Source organism: Podarcis pityusensis (assembly GCF_964106645.2).
Source record: "Podarcis pityusensis genome assembly, chromosome: 2".
Classification (NCBI taxonomy): Eukaryota; Metazoa; Chordata; class Lepidosauria; order Squamata; family Lacertidae; genus Podarcis; species Podarcis pityusensis.
In genome coordinates, this window is record NC_138029.1 from 117,693,467 (window position 1) to 117,718,279 (window position 24,813).

Below are 24,813 nucleotides of genomic sequence, written 5' to 3' on the forward strand. Positions count from 1 at the left end.
CTGGAAACACAACAGCACGTGACATAAAAACAAGCCGCTCTAGGCCATGGCATCTCTCTGGTGAAGCCGCCCCTCCCTTGCACTTTGCATCGGAGGAGCGGAAAGCCGGAAGTATCTATAATAACCACCCATAAAGATAGAACGAGGGTAGAGCGGCTCACCATGGCAACCCTGATGGGGACGTCGCTCTACCCAGAGCAGCCTCTATGGTGGGCTCTGCTTTAGCAGGTGGGCGGTTTATGGCCGGAAGCGTGGACGAGAGCCGGTCTCTTCCTTCCGGTTTGCAGCGGAGCTGGGATTGTGAATCCCACCCCCCACCCCCCGGGCAGAGAATGACGTCTGGCTGATGGAGATGGTGAGCCAAAGGCAGGTCAGGAAAATGGGCTGCTCGGGAAGCTCCCCGGAGGCTTAGCAGGAGGAGCAGGGGTCTCCGGGTTGGGCTGCAGGCTGGGCGCGCATTGTTTGGCTCTTGCTCCTTGCCGCCCTGCGAGGTTGGTGAGGGTTGCGGGGTTGAGGTTGGTCCTGCTTCTCTCGCGCTGTTAATTCTTCTTTCCTCCGAGGAGTTCAGAGGAGTGGGAGATCCTCATCCCGCTTCCCCTTTGTTCCCCCACCCAAATCGCCCTAAGTTGAAGGCAGCCCTGCAGCGCGAAGTTCTCTGTTCTATGCTGGGTTTTTATAGCCTGTTAGAAGCCTCCCAGAGTGGCCGGGGCAATGCAGTTAGATGGGCGGGGGTGTTGTTGGCATCTGCCTGTCATGAAAGAGACAACGGAGTGTGTCTCCGGCGGTGAATTCGAAACTACCGCGTTAGCAGCACCAAAGTAGCTCCTGACTGCTCTCTTTCTTGTTGTGACATCTCCAGAGTGCAAGTGTGGGTCATGTGTGTGGAGGCCTTGGCTGCCCAGAGGACAAGACTCCGTTCTCAACCTTGCTGGTTTGGTCCGAGGGAAAGCAGAACAATATGTTTGGCACTAGCTTGGCTGCAGGAGTTGCCCAGAAGGAGGCATAAAGGGTGCCATGCAACCTCCTTAGAGACTCCACTCTGGATTTGTGTAGGATTTTCTCTTTAGCCTTTTCTTCTGAAGATAACCCACAAGGCAGTGGAGGTTTAGGACCAGAGTTTTCCTTCTCCTACATGGGCTCCCTTCCCAGGTTGACAAGCCCCATCTCCCTCTCACTTCCATCTACAGCACATATGGAAACCACCCTCTTGACCGTTGGACTCACTCTTGGTCTCATCCGTTCAACCCGTCAGAGCCTGTCTTTGCATGCAGGGGAAGTCCCTAACTTACCAAGGGTTTGAGACCCATTGGCTACCCTCACCTGGATTAGCTGACCAGTTAAGCCATTCCCAGGGAGTAGGGACTGTCTTGTGCTGACAGCTTCTAGGAGTCATGTTTGAGAACTAGGTACAGGGAGCACAATGTATCCCCCACCAGAGGTGCTACCCTTTCCCTAGCACCCCATACCCCCCTGGGTACTGCCCAGGATTTTTTGTGCTATGAGAGAGGGAGGGAAACTTTTTTTCTCTCCGTACCATGTATAATTTAACTCATGTCATTGATGTGATGTGATAGAAGGCGGCTTCAGAGGAATGAGAATCTCCCTCCATGCCCTTCTTCTTAACAGGGGCTTATGATTTTCAAAGAGGTGGCCGTGCGTTTCACCGAGGAGGAATGGGTTCTGCTAGATCCAGGCCAAAGGGCTCTCTACTGGGAAGTCATGGCAGAGAACTATGGGATGGTAGCCTCCCTGGGTAAGTATCTGTCAAGGTGTGCTAACCCTAATGTTCCTATTGCTTAAGACCCCCTCTAGCTGGTTCCCATTCCTAGGATCTCCAGCTTCCTTCCATGTCACATCCTACGTACACACCTCAAACCAATACTTCTTTACACAAACTGTGGAGCTTGCAAGAGGCAGTAATAGCCATGAACTTGGATGACTTTAAAAGAGGATGAGATCAGTTCCTGGAGGATAAGACTACATTGTCTTACTTCTGTATTCCAGCTGCTGGAAACTGCAGGAGGGAAGAGTGCAGCTACACTTAGGTCCTGCTTGCAGGCTTCCCATGGGCATCTGTTGGCCACTGTGAGAACAGGATGCTAGACTAGATGGGCCACTCTGTACTTTTGCATCTCAGCCAGGAACTCAAGGATGTCAACAAGGCCAGGTTGAGCTTGTGGTTTTCCATATCAAGTGTCAAGATAACACTCAGCCTTAGCATTCTCCAGCCATTCTCGTTATATTGATTCTCGTCACTAGTTCATCAGAATGGCTTTTCTTGGGCGGTTCTTGGAGACTTTAATTCTCTCTTCAATGGCCAAATGCAAGGTGGGCATCTGTCGCACCTGACCAAAGAAGCCTGATAGATCTGATTAGTGGACTACCCTCTCAGCCCTCAAGCTTTCCCTCCTAACCTGAGTAAGATAAATGAAAATGTATGCATCTGTGCTAGGGTGGGGGAATCTTTTTCCTATGAAAGTTTGTTCACCATAGGAAAAGCCAGTGTGGGGCACAGCCAACGGTGGGCAGAGTTGCAGGACTGCAGAAGGCTCTGTGCCATCCCTTCTGTCTGGCCCCATATGCACTATACAGTACAGTATCCTGCCACTTGAAACAGCCATGGCTTCCCCCACAGAGTCCCCAAGAAATGTGATTTTGAAGGGTTCTGAGAGTTGTTAGGAGACACCTGTTCCTTTCACAGCTGCAATTCTGAGAGTTCCCTGGGAAGAAGAATTGACTGTAAAACCACACTGGGAAAATGGAAAAAACCAGAGTGGTCAGACATGATCCATAGAGAGTGAGAGACGGGGATATATTGGGCTAAGAGTGTGTAGATATGTGTGTGTGTGTGTATAGTTGTACCTTGGAAATCGAACACCTTGACTCCTGAACAAATCGGCTCCCGAACTATTGAAACCCAGAAGTGATTGTTTTGGTTTTCGAACATTCTTTTGGAAGCCAAACATCCAATGTGGCTTCTGCAGCTTCCGATTGGCTGCAGGAGCTTCCTGCAGCCAATCAGAAGCCGCGCTTTGGTTTCCGAACACTTTGGAAGTCGAATGGACTTCCGGAACGTATTTCATTCGACTTCCAAGGTACGACTGTACTAGCCCTCAAGAGTCTGGGCTCACTTTCCTCAGTGAAGTTATTCTATGATGGGTGGGGAGGGTAGTATTGCCCAAATTAGTGAACCATCCAATGGAAGCCAAATGTTGGAAGGTTCAGGAGAGGCAAAAGGAGCACAAAAGGAGCTTAGATTTCTTTAAAAGTTGGTTAGACAAAGTCATGTAAGACAAGGCTATCAATATCTGCCAGCTAGGCTGGCTACGTTCCACCTCTACTGGAAAGGTGGATTTAGGGGCGCTGCAGCTATGATGTAGAATGGAAGGCTAGGGGGCCACCGATTTTGGGTGTTGCACAGGGCTCCACTGAAATTTGAGACCCCAGTGTCTGCCACGGTTAGAGGCAGGATGCCTCTGAATGCCAGTTGCTGGCAGTCATAAGTGAGGACAGCAATATTGCACTCAGAAGGTTGTTGTGAGAACAGAATGTTGGAACTAGATGGACCATTGGCCTGATCCAGATGCCAGGCTCTTACGCTCTCTTTTTTCCCCAGTCCAGGAGCTGCAGCCAGGAATGAATGTGGAAGCATGGGAGTTGGCAGCAGCCCATGAACCCAGGGAGAAAATGGAAAGAGGAGAAAATGAGACTCCTGCAGTCCAACTTGGGACTGAGAGACAGTTTCTGTATGGGGCAAGTCTGCTGCAGGCCAAACAGACTCCCGCTTCTAGGTCCCAGCTGGAATGGGAAGACCAGTTCCTGAATTTCCTGAAGACAGCAGCATCCTCTCCCTCTGGGCTTCCCTGCCCCCAGTCCTCGTTGGTGTCTGATATAAGGGAATCCCAGGCTTCTTTGAAGGGGGTCGTGAACCACAGCCATGGGCATAGTGGAGAAGGCGTTGATCACACCCTGCCAGGCCTTGGCTGTGAAACTCCAGGAAGCCCGAAGTATTTTGTGAAAGTGAAAGAAGAGGTTTTGTCTGAGGAGGAGAGTACTGGTGTGGAGATGCAAGGGAGGCCGGAAGAAAAAGTGAGATGATCTCTAAACTCCTGTTTTGTCTGAGCAGAGATGAGGAGAATCTGTGGTCCTCCAGATATTGCTGAACTACATTTCTAATCATCCTTTACTCTTCCACTCTGTTTGTATATTAAAGAAGGATGGAGAGAGAACCCAATCCCGGGTCCTCCTGCTTCCACTGGTGGTGCGATCATGTGGAGGGCAGTCGAGGGCTTTGTTTGGATTGGGGTGGGCGATGGCAGAGAACAGGGCTTCCCTTGTCTTGTGGCACACACCACATGAAATTACTAATATAATTATTTCATTCTCTATCCCACGCTTCGTCTTGAAGACACCCAGAGTGGAAAACACATCAATTATAACGGGGAGAAAAAGGATTCTAAAAGCAATTTAAAACATTCTAAAAACATAGATCTCATTGTGTGCCATTTCAGCCACCGAAGGCATGGGTAAATATCTTTTTTTTTTTTTTAATGATATTTATTCCAGATTTAAAGTTACAAAAAAGAAAAAGAAAAACCATACAAAATACAAAAAAAAAAAAACTTTAGCCATAACAAAGCAAGAAAAAAAACAAGTAAAGAAGAACAATAAGATAGAATAAAAAGGAAAACTTGACAAAAAATATAAAAATACATTGAGTTAAAGTAAAACAAAAACAGATTAAACCTTTACATAGCCTTTTCCCTTTACTTATTTCCATGACCTCCTCTCACCTCCCAGTTTTGTATTCTAGTTCAGATCGTGTTTCCAGCAAATCCTTCTAACCTTATTTTCATTTACGTATTTTAAAATTAAAATTATATGATTAAACCTCCTCTAATTCATCAATTTCATCAACTCATTTTTGCTTAGTCCATTATGTCATATCTGCCAGAACGACCTAATATTCTTTTTCCAACTTCCTTCTAGCAGGCATGGGTAAATATCAGTGTTTTAAAAGAAAATTCCTGAAAGTCAATAACGAGGGAGACAAATGCACCTCGCTAGGTCCACAAATAGGGAACCACCACTATAAAGGCTCCATCATGGGTCAGCGCCAACCAGAAACCCCCCAGTGGTGTTTGGTGACACCCCCACCAAGGCTTCACCTGCCACTCATAGTGTCAGAGATGATTGATGTTGGAGAAGACCCTCTTTTGGGTACTATGCTTCGTACTGAGTTGCACTCCTCTTTCTCTTTTAGGCATTGAGGCCTACAGGAGACGATAATCCCTCCTTGCTGGAGCAGGATCTGACAGACTCGGTGAAGATGCGAGAGGACGATCTCTTGGGTAAGGGTTGTCGGGGCGACTCCAGGGATGCTACCAGGCTGTTATTTGAAGTAGTTCCTTTCTTTAAAAAAACCACATAGCTTTATGTTACGTTTTAAGAGTATCGGAAAAGCCCTGCTGGATCAAAGCCTTATCTAAGCCTGGCATCCTGTTTCCCGGAATGGCCAAGCAGAGGCCTGTCTGGAAGCACCAGGTCCATAGTCCTTCCCTGTTGTTGCTCCCCCACCTGCTGCTACACTGTCCCTGAACATGGAGGCTCCATATAGCGGTTTTTGGTAACCATCCTTCCCTCCATTAATTTATCTGATGGCCTTTATAGTCATTAAACCGATTGCTATTGCCACATCTTCTGACAGCAAATTCCACAAATTGGTTGCTAGAATGCTATTCTATAAATATTAATAAATGTTTTCCAAATAAGAGTCCACGCATAGCCAGAAGAACAATACCCTGCCATCTGTGGAGAGGATATGTAGCAAGCGCACCCTCTTCCTAACTGGCAGTCAAGGAATTGTTACGAGGAGGAAATGATAAAATAAATTTAAAAATTGTCCATTAGCACCTTAGAGACCAACTAAGTTTGTTCTGGGTATAAGCTTTCGTGTGCATGTACACTTCTTCAGATACCATAAATATCATAATAGATATTTATTGTAATGCCCAGAATAACTAATATGTACTCTGGTAGGGGTTTTTTAGGGGACGCGAATGGCGCTGTGGGTAAAACCTCAGTGCCTAGGACTTGCCGATCGTAAGGTCGGCGGTTCGAATCCCCGCGGCGGGGTGAGCTCCCGTCGTTCGGTCCCAGCTCCTGTCAACCTAGCAGTTTGAAAGCACCCCTAAGTGCAAGTAGATAAATAGGGACCGCTTTATAGCGGGAAGGTAAACGGCGTTTCCGTGTGCTGCGCTGGTGCCGGCTCGCCAGATGCAGCTTCGTCACGCTGGCCACGTGACCCGGAAGTGTCTTCAGACAGCGCCGGCTCCCGGCCTCTTGAGCGAGATGAGCACGCAACCCTAGAGTCGGTCACGACTGGCCTTCGGGCAGGGGTACCTTTACCTTTACCTTTAGGGGTTTTTTAAATTGTTATTGTTGTTTTGTGTAAATAGTTTTTCTCCTATGTTACTGAAACTTAATACAAACCACTTTGGGGAAGAGCCATTGTAACTCAGTGGGAGACGAGAAGGAGGCCAAGCGAGCATCTGTTGGCTCTGCCTGTCATTGGCTCTGGTTTCGCCTACCATTGTGGGGCAGGAGAGAAGAAGAGGGGAGGCAATACCCACTCCAGGGAATTGTGGGAAAATTAAGAGGCCAGGGATCTCTTCCTTTGCTGGGACTTCTGCTTCTTTCCATTTCGAGGCGAGTAACATTCTTGCCACTGTAGTAGCATACATGAATAAGTTTCTATACAATTTAGGTAGTTCTGTCCCTATAATTCCCAAAAGAAAAGCTTCTGGTTGTTTGTTTTTTTACAAACATTATTTTAAACATCCTTTTCAATTCATTATATATCATTTCCCAGTAAGCTTTTTAACCTTACCACAAGGACCACAGTTTCCTTACCCCTGATCTTACCAACTGAACAGCTGAACACTATTTTAAATTATTATTATTTTTCAAAAATTGAAGGCTCCTTCCCATTCTCTCCTTCTCATGTCATTTCTCTTGTTTGTTTCAGGAAACGGCAATGGAGTGCTCAAGTCTGAGAAGACCTTTTGGCAAGGAACACCTAAGCGAATGAGTCGCAGTAGGACATCCCTGGAAATCGCCATGGGGGAATGTTTTTGGGGTCCCAAAGTAGAGGAGACTCCTGAGACTGGGCAGCATGTTGACAGCTTCCAAGAGATCAAGCCTAACCTAGCTCTGCTTTGTGGGGAAGATGCTAAAAATGCACCCAGGAGGACCTTCCCTGAGAACCTCCTGAGCACTGAGGGGAGGAAGGGAGGCCAAGAGAATGGGACCAGCCTCCATCGGAACCCTCCCCTTCCGGAAGACCAGACAATGCCACCGGAAGCAGAGAAAGTGTATAAGTGCTCCTATTGTGGGAAGTCTTTCGGCGATAGTTTGGACTTGGTTGCCCACGAGCGGACCCACATTGGCGAGAAGATCTACAAGTGTCCGCAATGCGAGAAACGGTTCTCTCACCGGATCGACCTCCTGACGCACAAGAAGAACCACAAGGGAGAGAACCCGCACCGGTGTGATTTGGACTGCGTGAAGTGCTTCGAGCAGCGAGCTTTCCTGATGGGGCACCAGATTGCCCACTCCGGGGAGAAAGCCTGCCGGTGCTCCGTGTGCGGGGAGAGCTTCAGCTGGAAGTCCAACCTCATCAGGCATCGGAGGACCCACACGGGAGAGAAGCCCTATCACTGCGCTGAGTGCGGGAAAAGCTACACGCGTAATACCGCCCTGAATAGACACAAGAAGGTTCATGGTGGGGAGAGACCCTGTGACAGCAGTGCTCCGAGCATAGGGCCAGCTTCAGTGTGGGTTCTCCTGGTGTAAGAGTTGGCAGAAGAGGTGACCCAACTTTGGTTTGCCCTTAGCCAGCCCCTACCTCACCTGCCCTCAACTGGCCACCAATCTGGGGAGTGGCCCAGCCGGTAGGCTGCCTCCATCGTCTTAGGATGTCCCTTGTAGAGTTCAGCAGGAAGGAAGAGGGGAGAACTAGCATTCTAGTTGGATCTGCCTGTCATTGACTCTCTGGCACCACCTACTGTTGGGCTCCCCGCCTTCCGCCCCATTATTGCCAGTGGAATCAAGCCACCGCCGATAGAGAGAGAAAACACGGAAGTGGTTCACAACTGTGGCAAGCGTCCTCTGGATTCCACATGGGTTGACGAATCGCTGAACATTTTTCGTGGATGGGAGAGTTTTCTGGGCAGCGTTTTTAAAAACCACATACCAGCAGAGGAGCAGTGGTAAGTGGTCCTGAGCGCATAGCCTGCCTTATGCCCGTGGCTGGGTGTGATGAGAGACCAGCCTGCACCTTTTCAAACTGAAGATGCAGGACCTGCCATTTTTAATTTCCCAGATTCATTTTAATTTTTTTTAAATGAGAACACTCTGGGCAAGTAAAAATCTAGCACTTCAGGAAGAATGGTTCTAGCCCAGCTTGCTCCCTGATGCACTAGGTTTCTATGTGCAGGGCCTTTTTAACATGGAGGAACATTTTGAAAAATGTTTTTTTCTTGCTACAGTCGGCAGCAGTACAATGCACTCTATGCTGCCTATAGACTCTGCCACCTTATATTGTAGCCTTATAGGAGTTCATCAATTGGGTCTGCGTTGCTCTGGGACAGGAGGAAGGAAGTCAAATGACACCGAGGTTGGTTCAAAGAAAGAGTTTATTCTGCTCTCCGGATAGCAGAAGGCACTTGCGTGATCAAGTCCACAGCAAGTCCAAAGAAAGTTTCATGCAGTATATATATCCTCCAGGCACCCTCTCCCTCCTTCCCATATGAATCCAACCACGTCAGCCTATGTACACAGGTTGACATCACATATGTTCTTGCTCTGGTATTCTTAACCATAAAAGGAAATTCCTTCCTGTACTTCTGACCATAAAAGGATCTTCCTCTTCCTACTCTTATCGGGGAGGAAGAGGTTGTCATCTCCGAGAACACGCTTTGGGCTTGTTCCGGACTTAGGTCTGTGCGTCTTTTGTGGTCAGCACATAAGATAAGGTACAAATGTGTCTTTTCTGTTCTACTGATGCAGTCAGGGTCATCCCTGCCGTCACAAGCTGATAATGGAGAGGGCTCTGAGCACGGCCGGGTTTCTGTTTATACATTGACTCAGAGCTCAAGTTAATGGATTTTAGCTAAGGAAAAATAGGGATTTTGGTGCAGTTTCAAACTGCCTTCACAGTCAGTTTTGGGTTTGGGAAACCCATTCCTTCAATATGATTGTATACAAGCAACTCTCCGTTTGTGTGGGAGTTGCGTTCCTGGTCCCCATGTGCATCAGTGGGATGTGTGTAAGTCTGCTCTGCCCCCATTCCATCCCCTTTTCAGTGCTGAAAACTGCTTGTATGTCAGTGGTCACACATGTGCCGATCACACGCAAATGGGGAGTTGCCTATATATAAGGCCAGGTACCCAAACTAAAGTTTCAGAGTTTAGGCTTATGAAAATGGCTTTCCCTCTTCTGCACCACTTTTGGTTCACATCCAAAAAGCCACACTTGGAATAATATTGTAGGGATGCTCTCCTTTCTAGAAGGCTTCAGGGAGTGCAGTGTGTTGAGCGAAGGGAGGAAAACACTACTATTATTTCATTTTTAAAGAAGTGGCAAGATCTTGGAGACTAGAGTGCGGATTATGAACAGGGCAGGCATCTCAACAAAAGTTGTGTTGCAGCCCCTCCCACGATCATAGCTTCTATCAGAAGTATTGGAGCAGGGATTGGGAACCTCTTTGCCTTCTGGATACAGTCAGACGACCAGCTCCTATCATCCTTGACCATTAGTTATCCTGGCTGGCTGGGGCTAATGGGAGTTGGAGGGGCCACACATTCCGTACCCCTGCTGCTCTTATGAGACAGTGTGAATGTGGATAGGCCTTCCAAGACTCCTCTAGCACACTAGTTCCCCAGAGAATCTGGTGCAGTTTTCCATAAGGGTTGTTACTTGGCTCAAGGCTTTTTCACCTTTATAAACTTTGCACTAGGAAGATAGTGCCACGTGGGCTTTTGTTTTGGGGTGATGTGTGAAATTTGAAAAGAAAACAGCTCTTTCATAAGGGTAGATGCTCAAGAATTTGTTCTCCTTTAGAACAATGCTGCCAATGTACCTTGGTTTTCAAACGCCTTGGGAGTCGAACGTTTTGGCTCCCGATGATTGAAAACTGGAAGTGATTGTTCCGGTTTTTGAACGTTCTTTGGAACCCGAACGTCCAATGCGGCTTCCGCAGATTCCGCCTGCAGCCAATCAGAAGCTGTGCCTTGGTTCCCGAACATTTTGGAAGTCGAATGGACTTCCGGGACGTATTCCATTCGACTTCCAAGGTACCACTGTATGAGAATTCGAAAAACTCCTCTCCATTAATTAAGTTTTCATTAGGTTTTCCATTAATACATATGGCAGGGAAGGAAAGCTCATTTCTTCGTTTGGGTATCCCATTGTGTGTAGCTCTTTGGTTAGGCAGGAGAGAGAAGTCTGTGGCCCTCAAGATGTTGCTGGACTTCAACTCCCATCACCCCCAGCCACGACGGCTAATGGTCAGGGATGATGGGAGTTGTAGTTCAGCAGCACCTGGAGAACCACAGGTTCTGTATCCTTCCTTTAGCAAGATCTCCATTATTTTCCAAGAAGGAAAAGTGCTTCTCCTGTACTTAAAAAATTTTTTTTTTGAATATGCTGCATAAAAAACATGTACAGTGGTATCTCCGGTTGTGAACGGGATCTGTTCCAGGGGTCTGGCTGCATCCCAAGGAATTCGCAACCAGAAGATTGCTTCTGTGCATGCGCACGGCATGTAGAGTGATTTTGCGCATGCATGCGCAGCGGAACCCGGAAAAATACTTCTGGGTTTGCTCGGTTCGCATCCCGAAGTTTATGTATCCAGAGGGATACGTAAGCAGAAGTACGACTGTACAGTATAAAGTTTTTGGGTGGCATGGCTACCTGGGTCACGATAAAATAAAAGCACATAGAGGATTCACTAATCATTTGGTGAGAAAGGCCCTATTCGAAGTCTGGGAAAGAAATAAAACAATAGTAACAGCCAAAACTCCCTGGTGTCTATCACCTATAGAGTCATCAGCCTTGCATAGAAGCAATATGAAAGATAGCTGGCAAACATATAGGGAATTCGTAGAAGAGATAAAAGATTGGCCAACAGTAAAGAAATTTGAAGAATTAAAAGAGAGGGGGTGAATTGGTTAGAATATTTCCAATTAAAAACAATATTTGAGAAGGCTAGTAAGCTTAAGGGGTTTGATAAAAAAATCTCGGTATGGGAAAAAGAAATTTTATATAACAACCAACAGACTCTTTCAAAAATATATAAACTGTTACAAAATGGGAAAGTAGAAAAGGAGGAAAAAGGAGACGCTATTAAAAAATGGGAACAAGATCTGGGACACCCAATTGAATATAATGAATGGGAAAGACTATGGACAAAAAATATAAATTTTACAGCATGTTACCTAATAAGAGAGAACTATATGAAAATGTATCACAGGTGGTACCTGGCACCAGAAAGGCTTGCAAAAATGAATAAAACATACAATAATAAGTGCTGGAGATGCAAGATACAAAAAGGAACCTTCTACCATATGTGGTGGACATGCCCCGAAATTGGGAAATTTTGGAGCATGATCCACGAAGAAATAAAGAAAATGTTAAGAATATCATATAGTAAAAGGCCAGAGGCATTCCTTTTAGGAATTTTAAATGATGATATTCCAAAAGACAAAACTATTTTTTTCTTATACGCAACGTCTGCAGCAAGAATCCTGGTGGCTAAGTATTGGAAAGGGAATCATTTACCCACTAGGGGAGAGTGGCTATGTAAGCTCTCAGAATACCTAGAATTAGCTAAATTGACAGATATAATAATAATAATAATAATAATAATAATTTATTATTTATACCCCGCCCATCTGGCTGGGTTTCCCCAGCCACTCTGGGCGGCTTCCAAAAGAATATTAAAATACTATGATACATCAAACATTAAAAGCTTCCCTAAACAGGGCTGCCTTCAGATGTCTTCTAAAAGTCTGGTAGTTGTTGTTCTCTTTGACATCTGGTGGGAGGGCGTTCCACAGGGAGGGCGCCACTACCGAGAAGGCCCTCTGCCTGGTTCCCTGTAACTTGGCTTCTCGCAGTGAGGGAACCGCCAGAAGGCCCTCGGTGCTGGACCTCAGTGTCCGGGTAGAACGATGGAGGTGGAGACGCTCCTTCAGGTATACTGGACCGAGGCCGTTTAGGGCTTTAAAGGTCAGCACCAACACTTTGAATTGTGCTCGGAAACGTACTGGGAGCCAATGTAGGTCTTTCAAGACCGGTGTTATATGGTCTCGGCGGCTGTTCCCAGTCACCAGTCTGGCTGCTGCATTCTGGATTAGTTGTAGTTTCCGGGTCACCTTCAAAGGTAGCCCCACGTAGAGCGCATTGCAGTAGTCCAAGCGGGAGATAACCAGAGCATGCACCACTCTGGCGAGGCAGTCCGCGGGCAGATAGGGTCTCAACCTACGTACCAGATGGAGCTGGTACACAGCTGCCCTGGACACGGATTTAACCTGTGCCTCCATGGACAACTGTGAGTCCAAAATGACTCCCAGGCTGCGCACCTGGTCCTTCAGGGGCACGGTTACCCCATTCAGGACCAGGGAATCCCCCACACCTGCCCGCCTCCTGTCCCCCAGAAACAGTACTTCTGTCTTGTCAGGATTCAACCTCAATCTGTTTGCCGCCATCCATCCTCCAACCGCCTCCAGACACTCACACAGGACCTTCACCGCCTTCACTGGTTCTGATTTAAAGGAGAGGTAGAGCTGGGTGTCATCTGCATACTGATGAACACCCAGTCCAAACCCCCTGATGATCTCTCCCAGCGGCTTCATATAGATATTAAAAAGCATGGGGGAGAGGACAGAACCCTGAGGCACCCCACAAGTGAGAGCCCAAGGGTCTGAACACTCATCCCCCACCACCACTTTCTGAACACGGCCCAGGAGGAAGGAGCGGAACCACTGTATGACAGTGCCCCCAGCTCCCAGCCCCTCAAGACGGTCCAGAAGGATGTTATGGTCGATGGTATCAAACGCCGCTGAGAGATCCAGCAGAACTAGGAAACAGCTCTCACCTTTGTCCCTAGCCCGCCGGAGATCATCAACCAGTGCGACCAAGGCAGTTTCAGTCCCGTGATGAGGCCTGAATCCCGATTGGAAGGGATCCAAATGGTCCGCTTCTTCCAGGCGTGGAATAATAAGACAAAAACCAAAAAGTGAAGTAAAAAAAGAATGGGAGTGCCTAAATGAATACCTCAAAAGTCAAGGTTCGAGGGCAGAAATCTGGCTGAGTCTGGAATAACCTTGTGAAGTGAAAGGATATGAAAGAAGGATTTATATCTAGATGTTAGGATAGAGAGAATAAAGAAAACAGGAAGACAGGAAGACACAATGAGAGATAAAGGAGGTGCTGTGGGATTGGTGGAAGTCAATGTCTTGTTGTTATTTTAGTGTTTATAATATTAACTTGTAAGGTATGGATTTGTTTGTTTTTGTTGTTTTCGAATGTTGATTTTTATGTGTTGTGTATTGTTATTTTTTGATATCTTTCGTGTTGTTGTTGTGTGGAAAATACTAATAAAATTCATTTATTTTTTTAAACTTACTAAGAGCTGATGGGTGAAATTAGCTGGGAGTGTGAATGAGTAATAAATTTTGTATATAATGCATGCTTGCGATTTCTTGGCTTTTTCTTCTTCTCTCACTCAGTGTTTCAAGATGTGTACCATCCACATGGTTCTTGTCAATTCCACACACGCAGGACTGGACCATCCACTGTCAGGGCTGTTGGCCTATTTTGCCCTCATCCCAACATTGTCCTCGGGACCATCTGTTCCTCCTCAGAAATGAGTAGCAGCCTGTGAGGAACTGCAAGTCTGACTTAAAAATGAGCCCTAAAGCCCTTCTTTCCAAGACATAAAACTCCCATTTTGCCCCAACCTCAAGCGGTGTTTTGGAGTATGGAGTGTATGAGTGAGTTCCAGACAAACAACCTCCACTTTCCTTTCTTTTGTCCTGTTAGGTCAAGGATGGGAAATCGGTGGCATTCCAGACATTGCTGGACTCCATCACCCCCAGTGGTCAGGGATAGTGAGAGATGTGATCCAATTGTAGCCTTTCACCTACAACCAGTACATAGCTTGCTTTCTTTACTTTGACTGTCAGACCAGAGGTTAGGTTAGGGTATTAAGTACTGACACTATTTCTATGCAAGCCCTGCTCCCCACATCCTGCCATCCTCAAATCTAGTTCCCTTTCTCGGTCGTGTGCCTGAGTGAAGGCGACAGTTCGGCTTCCGGCTCTATGTGGTTTTCTTTACTAGGGCTCTCTGGGCCAGAGGTCTAGTGGCACAAGAGGGGATCTGGTTGTTGGTGCAACACTCATAATTTCTTATCAGTCCAAGGCAGAAGTTGCAGAGCTTTCTGTGTCAGGAATATTAGAGCAGAGTGTCTGCTTTTGTTCCATTCTTATTCTTATTCTTATTAATTATTATTATTTGAATTTATATACCGCCCTATACCCAGAGGTCTCAGGGCGGTTCACAGAAAAGACATGGGAGCCCCTTCATATGGCAATGAACCATTAACATTGGGGAAGAATCGCAGAATAACCCCTAAAGCAGAATGATATGTGGATTGTCCCATATAAACACAGCACTAATGCACTATTATTGCGTCAATGACATCTTGCTGAATACTCCTGCAAAACAGCAGCAATCGAGGGAGTTGCAAAACAGCAGCAATTGGCAGCCTGGGAGGGAGTTTTGGAGCTTTTATTTCACTTCATTTTTATTTTTATTTCACTTCATTCCTATACCTCCTAATTAACCACATGATCTGGTCAGTTCACAGATTTAAAAACAAATGCAATTCATTAAAAGCAATCAGCATAAAATCTGTATCGGCACAAAAAACATAAAAATCAGCATAAGATCTTGAACCATAAATGCAGCACTAAAAATGGCAACAGTGGAAACAAAATAGTTCTAAGAATTAAACAGCACTGAATGATAGCCTTTAAAAGCCTCGGCGAAAACGAAGATCTACCTGCTAGTGAAAAGGCCCTCTTTGGGGGAACATGCCATAACCAGGGTGGGGCTTGGGATCAGAGGGAAAGCTCAGTGGGAATTATATAGGGCAGACAGAGCCAAGCTGGTTCCTTCCAAAAGTCACTGAACTACAACTCCCACCATCTCTGACTAGTTGGCCTTGCTGGATGGGGCTGATGGGAGCCCGACACCATCCAGAGGACATTGTGTTGGCTGCCTCTGATATACAGAATCCAACATTTATAGAAGATTAATGCAGCAACTGTAAATAAATTTAATTGTCCGGAAGCCCCACTGAATCCAGCGAGATTAATCTCTGAGGAACAGGGGACATGGTGAGGCTGTATTTGCAGACGAGGCTTGAAGTTGGTGCTGCACATACGTTATTTGTGTTTTCTTCCGGTCTGAGGTCTACACAGCAAGGAGCTTTCCCTCCTGAGGTGGGTAAAAGAGTTAATTTCTAGTAATCCATGAATGTTTGTCTTTTAACAGCTGCTGGGGGTCTTGTGGGGAAAGGAAGGTGGCAAAATGAAACCCGATGATGGAGGCTGAGCCCTTTTGAGGAACTCATTATATATTGGGAGTGTTAAAAGTGTTACCGTCTCTTTAAGAAATAATCTGCAGAGAGAATTCTGGAAAGGGGAAATAAAAAGCAGGGAAAGGCAACCATTTTTGTCTGTTTTGTTATTTCTGCTGATTGTAGAGTAATCTTCTCACACGACCCCTAAAAAGCTGCCCAAAGTGCAACTGAGGTAAATGTTGGGTTTTATCTCAGCCCTTCTTTTCTGGAGAGAAACTCCTGCTGGGCCTGAGAGGCAGATTTAGTCTCCTCAGGAGATACTGAGGTGGGTTTTATTTCCCCACAGACGAAAGGAAGGGAGGAGGGTCTCTCCAGAGAACGAGGCTCCTGAGAACGTGTAGAGTTCGGCTCCTGTGTCAGCGTCATAAAAAGACACACGTCCCCCTTCATAGTCCAGAGTCACCCGGATCCTCTTGGGCTTCTCCCTCAGGGACAGAGGAGTGTTATGAGGGGGGTTCCAGGCCCAGTACCCATTTCCCATCTTTTCCAGAGCCCAGAGCACTCCCTCAGGACTGAAGGGAAAACGGCCCTTTCTCCCTATAGACTTCCTGGCGACCCCCACAGCCCATTCTCCCTCACTTCCCACATTGACCTCCCAGAAATGTCTGCCTGCTGTGAATTCCTCACGTCCCAGCACACAATGCCACTTGTTGAATCTCTCAAGATTATTGGGCACATCTTGCTTTCTGTCTGCCAATCTCACGCTTTTCCCATTCTTGGACAAGATGAGGCAGGAATGGGCTGTGTCTGGATCCAGAGTGACATTTGCTATTGGGAAAGATGAAGAAAAGAGCGGCAAAATCAGCTGAGAGACAGAAACTGACATGTAATGGGGCAGGTTTATGTGTATTTTAACCTGGAACACGACGCCTGAAGAAACGGGGATTTGACAATACATATGAAGAACATAAATGCCATTTTAAGGCTAATAACTTACAGTGGTACCTCAGGTTAAGTACTTAATTCGTTCCGGAGGTCCATACTTAACCTGAAACTGTTCTTAACCTGAAGCACCACTTTAGCTAATGGGGCCTCCCGCTGCTGCCGTGCCGCCGGAGCACGATTTCTGTTCTCATCCTGAAGCAAAGTTCTTAACCTGAAGCACTATTTCTGGGTTAGTGGAGTCTGTAACCTGAAGCGTATGTAACCTGAAGCATATGTAACCCGAGGTACCACTGTATTAAGGGTTCCAAAGTCTTCAGAAAAGATTGTACAACCCCAATGAAATGCCAGTCCCCATCCCTCCTGTGAATTTGGGTCACCATTGGAAATTTACCTTTCTGAAACTGTTGTCTGAATAACATAGCATCTGAGAAAGAAAAAAGATAACAAGTTTAAGCACTAAGCTGCTCTACCTGAAATTAATTTTGTTAGAAAAATATCACTTAGTAACACAGCACCTGTTCTATCTTTATTTCAAGTAAAAGATTAATCAGTAGAACAAATGATTAAGAACTTAGGGGGAAAAACAGTTAAAGAAAACTAAAACTCAGCAATGGTAAACAAGACTTTTAAAAAGCAGAATAAAAATATTCAACATTAAATCGGATGGATGCAACCTTAACATCTGCACCAAATAAAGTGGTGGGGAAAATAATTAAAGCCAGAATGGTTAAACAAAATGAGAAACTAAGCTTGCTGAAGAAGGATTCCAGAGCTGTCATGCAAAGGGAATTGTAAACAGATGCACATTATTTTATTATTTATTTCTTGGGTTTATATATTGCTCTTCATAAGATCTCAGGGTGGTACACAGAGTAAGATACAGGATAAAAACATGAAAATAAGTAAAACAAAACAGCAAAACAATACCCCCCCCTGAATAATATTGGAGGAAAAAAACAGACTTTATGATAGAGTCTGGTGTAGACTTTCTTTATTTGTGGCAGCCACCATTTCTAATGCTGCAGCATGCCAATGTACATGGGACATTCAGGGGGGAATCAGTTGACGGCTGGACCACCAAGGGGGGGGAAGGTATGATGGTGCCACTCCTGTCTGCAGCAAGAGCAAAATACAGTAAGAGCCTAACATGTTCTGTGTTAGACTAATGTAATGCCCAGCATAAAATCCTTGCAGCCTTTCGTCATTACCTTTGAATTCCTTCATGACTTCCTCCAGACGGAGATTCATATCGCAGAATCTGGAGGCCTCCTCCTTCAGCTCTGGAGGAAAAGCCAGTTGATTCTCCGATCTCTCTGTTCTCTCACACCTGAGGAGGAAAAATGTTAACCTTTCAAATCACTAATTCCTAGTAAAGGAAAAGGAACAAAAGTAAAATCATCCTTGGAAGGAGAATAGGGGTGCCACAAGTTCAAAAGGAAGGTCCCAATCTTTGTGGGTGAAGTTACAGAGTGTGGAGTCCTAAAGTCTTTCCATCAGGAGCTTGGAGGGCCAGGTTTTAAGTACTGATGCTAATGGAAATAAGCTGGATCCACTCACCTCTGCAAGGTGCTTCCCACATCCTAGAGGGAAAAAGAGAATGGAATTCAATGCACAACACAGACCACAGTAAGAAGCCCCTTCAGACCCTGAAATGGAGGGACTCTGGCTGTCTGGTGTCAGTTTGCCCAACACGCACAAATATTCTTGGTAGGGAGGGCCTAGCCAGGCAATTTTTGAATCTTTCAGGTTTTTTATTTTCCCCTCTTCAGCTCTCCACATTTCCACATCAGTCTGCAATTTTTTTAAAGTCCTCCTGAAAATTCACCAGCCTTTTAGTGTGGCTTTCTCCTAATATAGATATTTTTATATCCAATTTTGCCTGAAACACACATTTTGCAAAGCAATTTTCTGTAATATAATGATTTTTTATGTTAGTTTCACTTTATGAGCTTATATGAATTTTTTGTAAGCATTATTGGAGAACTGTTTGAAAATTTCAGAGAAGTGCAAATGTTGACAGATGTCTGTGATTCTGTTTGCATATTGATTTATAAAGTGCCCATTTGGTGGATTCACCTTTAAGTGCAAAGTTAAGGAATTTTTCCACCATTGATAGTTTTGGGCCATAACTTCTTAAATTTCATCCAATTTGCTGCACAATTTTTTTTTGTGGTATCCCACCCCTTCCCGGTGCACTTGTCATTGTGCACGTAAGTTGAACTATTGGGTAGTTTTTCTAGGATATTTTCATACATACTCACCCCTAACACAGGCCCAAGTACAGTGGTACCTTGGGTTAAGAACATAATTCGTTCCGGAGGTCCGTTCTTAACCTGAAACTGTTCTTAACCTGAAGCATCACTTTAGCTAATGGGGCCTCCCGCTGCTGCCACGCCACCAGAGTACGATTTCTGTTCTCATCCTGAAGCAAAGTTCTTAACCCGAGGTACTATTTCTGGGTTAGTGGAGTCTGTAACCTGAAGCATCTGTATAAGCCAGTAACCATTTATCATTTTCCTTCTCACACAACTTGCACTTCAGATTTCAAGGCAGCATCTTCCTGGAGTGGAGCCTTGGGCTATTCCTGCCACCATCTTACCTGCAGGAGTTCACTTGCTGGCTGCTGACTCTTTTCCTCCATCTCCTGGATGATCCTTTCAAGAGAGGAGAGTTTCCTGGAGAGTCTAGCCCGGTGCTCATCCCTTCTCCCTGCAATCTCTTTCTCCACCTCTTTGATCTGATTCAGCAGAAATTGGTGCAGTTCTCTGAACTTCTCCTCTGCCTTCTGCATCTCAGTTGCTGTACATTTCTGCAAGCAGTAGATAGAAAGAGGAAACGAGGAGACCGGAGTCTGGAGTGTGGTCAGTCTTTACAACACCAGGAGGAGAGTTGTGGAAATTGCACAGGAAATTTGGGTTTTCTCTGGATTGACATTGGTTCTGACTGAGAACTAAACAGTGGGTTTTCCCTGGGAAAGGAGCGGGGCAAAGGGAAACTGCTTTGACCCATGATTTCTAGGCTCAGAACAAGTGGAGGTGTGGACAAGCCCTCAGTGGCTAAGGAAGACCCTCTTCTTCAGAATTTAAAGTAAACATGGCAGGGAGGCAGCAGGCATGAACACAGTGGCTCTGCCTTCTCTGTTGCCATTTCTCCTGCCTTCCGTAGCTAGTGTTATTTTTCTAGAAAAAGAGGTGCCGGAACTCACCATGAATACATCCCTTGTTCTAATTACTATTACTGTTATTACTATTACTATTACAACGGCAATGGCACCTGCCTGAGAGGTGCTGGAACTGAGATCTGGCAAGTTCCAGCTGCAAAAAAATAGCTCTGTTTCCATCTTGTGGAAGGTGGCAACCTAAAGCCAGGAGATTTTTTTTCTATCCATGGAGGTTCCCTGTACATTTTTGAACCCAGCATAATTTAGTTTCTAAGATGTTCAGAAAGCCTCCATGGACATAAAAGAGTCCTCACCTCACCCTTCCATGAGTAGGAAATCAACAGAAACAGAGAAGCAGGGCAGAGCTGGCCTGCTCATCTCCAACAGTCCTCTGTTTACTTTAATACACTGAGTCAACTTGAATTTCCTATAGATATAAAATAGTGCACATTTAGAGAGATATTTCTTCAACAGTCTGTATAGCAATCAGAATGTTGCAACTATCTTCTGTGCATCTGAGCTGCCACATGGGAAGAAGATTCAGTTCAGTTTGGATTCAAAGGCAAAACTGGGAGAAATGACTTTAAGATGGAAATGTATGAAACTGAGATGAACAGAAATCGACAGATTTCCCCATTTCTATTCAGTCCTGATGTGATTCATCAAGCACTTGTTCCCTTCCAGTGAACACTAGTGACACTTACAAGGAGGTCTTGGCTTTCCTTTTCCAGTTCTGCTTCATAGGCCAGAATTTTCTTTCTTTCTTTCCTAAGGTTCTCCAGGTAGCTATTGATCTTTTCCTAAAGAGAATATAAAAGTTCAGATAGTGATTGAGACAGACATAGAAAGGGAGAATTTGGTTGGCTGTTATGCTCCCTTCTACTTCCTGGTGCCTCGCTGCTCTTAAGTGTTTTACCTGATAATTCCTAGTTTTTGAAATCTGCTCTATGAATTTCTAGGCTTTTAGCTCAAAATTTTAAAATCAAGGCTTTAATGAAGAGTTTCATTTCATTATTATTTATTTTACTTTTCATTATTATTAAATTGCATAGGAGCTTCTTTGTGCTAATTTTTGTTTTTTAAAAAGAAATTTAGAAGCATTAAAAAAAATTATCTGGAAGCTGAATCAGGATTTTGCTTTAATCATAATAGCACAGAGGAGAGGAGAGTCAGTTCTTAGTTCTCTTTTAAAAGTGTGTACCTCCACTCTAGCCTCTGGGGGGAGATCACCTGGGCCACCACCCTGCCACCTTATTGTGCAAGCCCCCACCCCACAACCAGACCATGTGTGTTTTTCCCACTGCCTGCTGCCTTATTGTATGGGGGGGGGGGTGGACCCACACACCCCCTGTAGTCAGATCAGACCCTGGTTGCTAGTTCTACCAGCTGAGCCCAGAAATGTGCAAATGTGATTCAAAACAACTTCACTGTGTTTTACGCCACAAATGTGTGCATAGCCTTTTGCCTACCTGTATGTTATGAATTTGGTTCGCACATTTTTTCACTTAAGAAATATAGCCCTTTTTCTGCCACCACTTTGCCTCATGAGCCTTCATTGCAAGTATGCGGGAGAAATGTTTGCTGTCTGGCACAGAGCCCCCTCTTTTGCTTTCTTAAATCTCCATCACTTTCCCTTTGTTTTCTTAATGACTGATCACCCCAGGTTCTTAACACATCAGAATCCAGGAATTTAGGGGAATCTGGCACCCATAAACTCATAGCAATATTGATATATTGATTGATTGATTGATTGATTGATTGATTGAACAGGATCTGGGGGCTGCATCTTTTCATTGAGTTTTCCTTTAATTTTACTGTTCTTTTGGTGGACCCACATAAAATGCAGACTCTGAATGACTATATCGGGGTGGGGTGATGAACAGCTTTGATCCCAAATGTGTCACTGGTGCCCGACCCAATGGAACTTTGTAAATTCCAGTGCTAGTTAGTAAAAAATGTAATCCTTTCATTTTTGTTTTGGCTTCATGGCTGCTCTTATCACATTGACAAGATCTCCATGAGCAATGTGAACAAAAGTCCAAGGAGCTTCTATTGACATGTCATAGTGTAATCCACTTTGATCCATCATGGCTGCTCTACTGTGCACATAAAAACTATCCAAACTTCTGGGTGTGGTCTGTATGGGGCCAAGATTAACAATACGGAGGGCAGAAGCGTATTGTCTCTCCCTCTTGCAGTGACATGTTTAACACAGCATGATAGATACAAGGTAAATACAGGATATCTTGCCAAAGCAGCAGTGGAGGCGTCTGTACACAGCCAAGCCCAAAGTAGACATGAGGTTGTTTACGTGGAATTAATGTGTATAGTATTTTTTATTATTTACACAGCAGCCTTCCTTATCAACCAGGGAAAATAGCCCATCCAGGAGAAGGAAAACTCTGATCCTAAACCTCCACTGCTTTGCAGCTATACTCATTTGTGAGAAAGCCTTTGGGGGTAGACCCTGAGCAAAAATCCGTACCCGCCACCTTGCGGGATGTATTCAGGAAAAGAAAAGGCTAAGGCGTAAACCCTAAATAAAATCCGGAGTTGTTAAGTTGTGGGTGAACATATCAGACGACACAGCGATTCTTCAAACAGCTCTTGTTTATTCACAGGCCAGAACAGAACTGAACTGAAGGGTTCAGGCAGCCTGCTTATATAGAGCTCCACTAGAACGCAACAGTAACCATTTTCTGTAACTATCCAATCACTGAACGTCACTTTCGATCCCTTATTTGCATATGTGGACCTGAACTATCTACAGTATCCCCCTGCTGGCCCAGGGTGAGAAGTTCAGTACATAACAGGAGTCCCTTAAGGCAATTAGATGGCGCCTTCTACACCCTCTTTCCAGCAATTCCTGCAGCCCAGCTGGTGCCAAAAGTATTGTACTGCTTTCCTTTGGACCACATCCATGGGGCCGAGGGGTGGGGTCTTGTTATCTGGGTAGCCCAGGACCTCCACACAAACAAGACCCATACTTGTGTTCTGGAGAGGTCACTTCAGTGCTGCTAACACAGCAAAAACAACAGGCAGCAGTTACAAGTTACAGCTTTCTGCAGCCACAGGAGGCACTGTGGCTCTCTGGCAGTATGACTTTGTCCCGGAGGCCAACAATTACAGCAGCCTTGAGGGGTGGGGAGAAGATCCCCAAGGATTACCGTTAACCCATTATTTCTGTGTCATGGTCCCAATGGGTTGGGGCTAATGTCACGTGTGCACAGCTTCCCAAACCAATGGTGGAAGCACACTGGGTGCTGAGTAAACAAGAGTCTGTACACAGCCTAAGCCCAAACAAGACAGGAAAGAAGAAGTCCCAGTAAAAAAGGAATGGATACAAAAATTTATGGGACATGCAGAAATGGCATAACTTACTGGAAAAATAAGAAATCAAGATAACAAACTTTTTACAGACTGGAAATGGTTTGTTGAATATTTACAAATAAACTGTAAACAGATAAGAGCATTGGCATGATTATTGTAATAACCTGCAGCTTTATAAGAGTATATATTTAAAGTAGATGAATGAATGAGCAAATTAAGTTACTTTGGATATATAGAAAATATTTAAAAATAAATTTAAAGAAACGCAGAAAAAGGGGGAAGTCAAGTATAGAAATGTTAAAATGATTGTAAAATTATTGAAATGTATAAAATTGAAAATCATTTTAAAAAAAACTAGACAGGAGATTGTGTAAGTGAAATTAACATTTTTATTATGTACATAGCTTGGAGACCACGGGTCCCCAAGATTTAATAATTTCTTTTGCTGTCATGGTCCCAACAGTTACTGAACCTGCTGCTTGCATTTCAAGGGAAGCCCCTTTGGCATTCTGGCAGAGAGAGAAATAATTAGACTCATGCCACCCACCTCCCAAAAAACCTCAGGCTTCTCCTTGGCTATTTAAATTGCATTCTGGCAATTAATGCCATGCCTAGTTTGAACCTAAGAATTACAGAAAACCTCCCAAGAAGAATTAAGAAGACTTCCCTGCTCCCCATCAAGGGCCAGAATGATTTCCTACCTTGTAGTCCTCAGAAGCCTCATCCACAGGAATCACCTCATGACCTCTGTGCTTCCTGGATTTGTCACACACCAGGCAGACTACAGTTTCATCCTCCATACAGAAGAGTTTTAGGGACTCCTGGTGCTTCTCACAATATCTCCCCATTCCTCCTCCCTCCCTGCTTTGGAGACGGATTTTCTTGTTTATGGGACCCCTAGAAGCAGCCATGGCTCCCTCACACCAAAGACACAGTCAATTTCACTTTCTTTGTTTATATATCCTGGGTGTGTCTCATCCTGCAAATGGTTAAGGATCTCAGTGCTGAAATGAATATCTTTTATGCTGACACGCCTATCTTGTTTGCCTTGTACTTGGCCCTGAAAAATCAATGTGCAAATACTGTTATAAACAAATAAAATGTTGACATTGTGGAGGAACAACCCTTCTTGAAGAAAACCTTCCTCCCTGGAGTAAGAGCTTCCCTGTTCTCCTGATCTGGGCACAGGGTTACCACCTTTGTTCTGGCAAAATACAGGATAGGATGGAGGGTGGGATTGGGGACTGAAATTGTTTTTTGCCCGGTGCTGAAATGAGTTCAAAGCAATCAATTACAATGACATACATGGTTTACAAGGCTTTCTTCGATTAAAAAAATAACAAAAGCACTATAATTTACAAGTGCAAGAAAAATATTGCACATCACATTATAGCTTGGCTTTGTAATGTGATAACATTGTAACTACGATAACATGGTGTCTATCCCAATCAGATGGTAACTACTGGTAACTGCAAACATTCCAACAATACCAAAAGGAAATAATAATATCACATCATAGCTTGGCTTTGTAATGCCAAACATTATGATAACATGGTGTCTATCCCAATCAGATGGTAACTACTGGTAACTGCAAACATTCCAACAATACTGAAAGGAAATAATAATAATAATAATAATAATAATAATAATAATAATAATAATAGAAATCTTTGTTTCTGTTGAAAGCTTCAGCAAGTCACTCTGTGTTGAGCCAACAATATTTCTC

The 24,813-nt window shown here is 44.8% G+C and overlaps 2 protein-coding genes across 3 annotated transcripts; one reads left to right on the top strand and one right to left on the bottom strand.

The window, feature by feature from the left end:
- The first annotated feature begins 96 nt into the window (after positions 1–96).
- Positions 97–11,904, top strand: LOC308469729 (uncharacterized protein). Of its 2 annotated transcripts, none has more exons than XM_080992608.1 (5): positions 97–370; positions 1,627–1,753; positions 3,617–4,089; positions 5,264–5,351; positions 7,028–11,904. In XM_080992608.1, exons 1-5 carry the CDS (start codon positions 347–349, stop codon positions 7,852–7,854), a joined length of 1,539 nt encoding a protein of 512 aa, XP_080848734.1. In that variant the 5' UTR covers positions 97–346; the 3' UTR covers positions 7,855–11,904. The 2 variants fall into 2 exon arrangements, with proteins under 2 accessions (XP_080848734.1, XP_080848735.1); XM_080992609.1 differs by having other exon boundaries at positions 97–355.
- Positions 11,905–13,569: 1,665 nt separating this feature from the next.
- LOC308469909 (zinc finger protein RFP-like) lies at positions 13,570–24,540 on the bottom strand. Its single transcript, XM_080993006.1, has 7 exons — positions 23,789–24,540; positions 20,462–20,557; positions 19,197–19,406; positions 18,155–18,177; positions 17,806–17,924; positions 16,989–17,021; positions 13,570–16,480 (listed from the first exon to the last, which is right to left on the bottom strand). The coding sequence occupies exons 1-7, from the start codon at positions 23,996–23,998 to the stop codon at positions 15,963–15,965; spliced, it is 1,209 nt and encodes a 402-aa protein (XP_080849132.1). The 5' UTR covers positions 23,999–24,540; the 3' UTR covers positions 13,570–15,962.
- Positions 24,541–24,813: the final 273 nt, after the last annotated feature.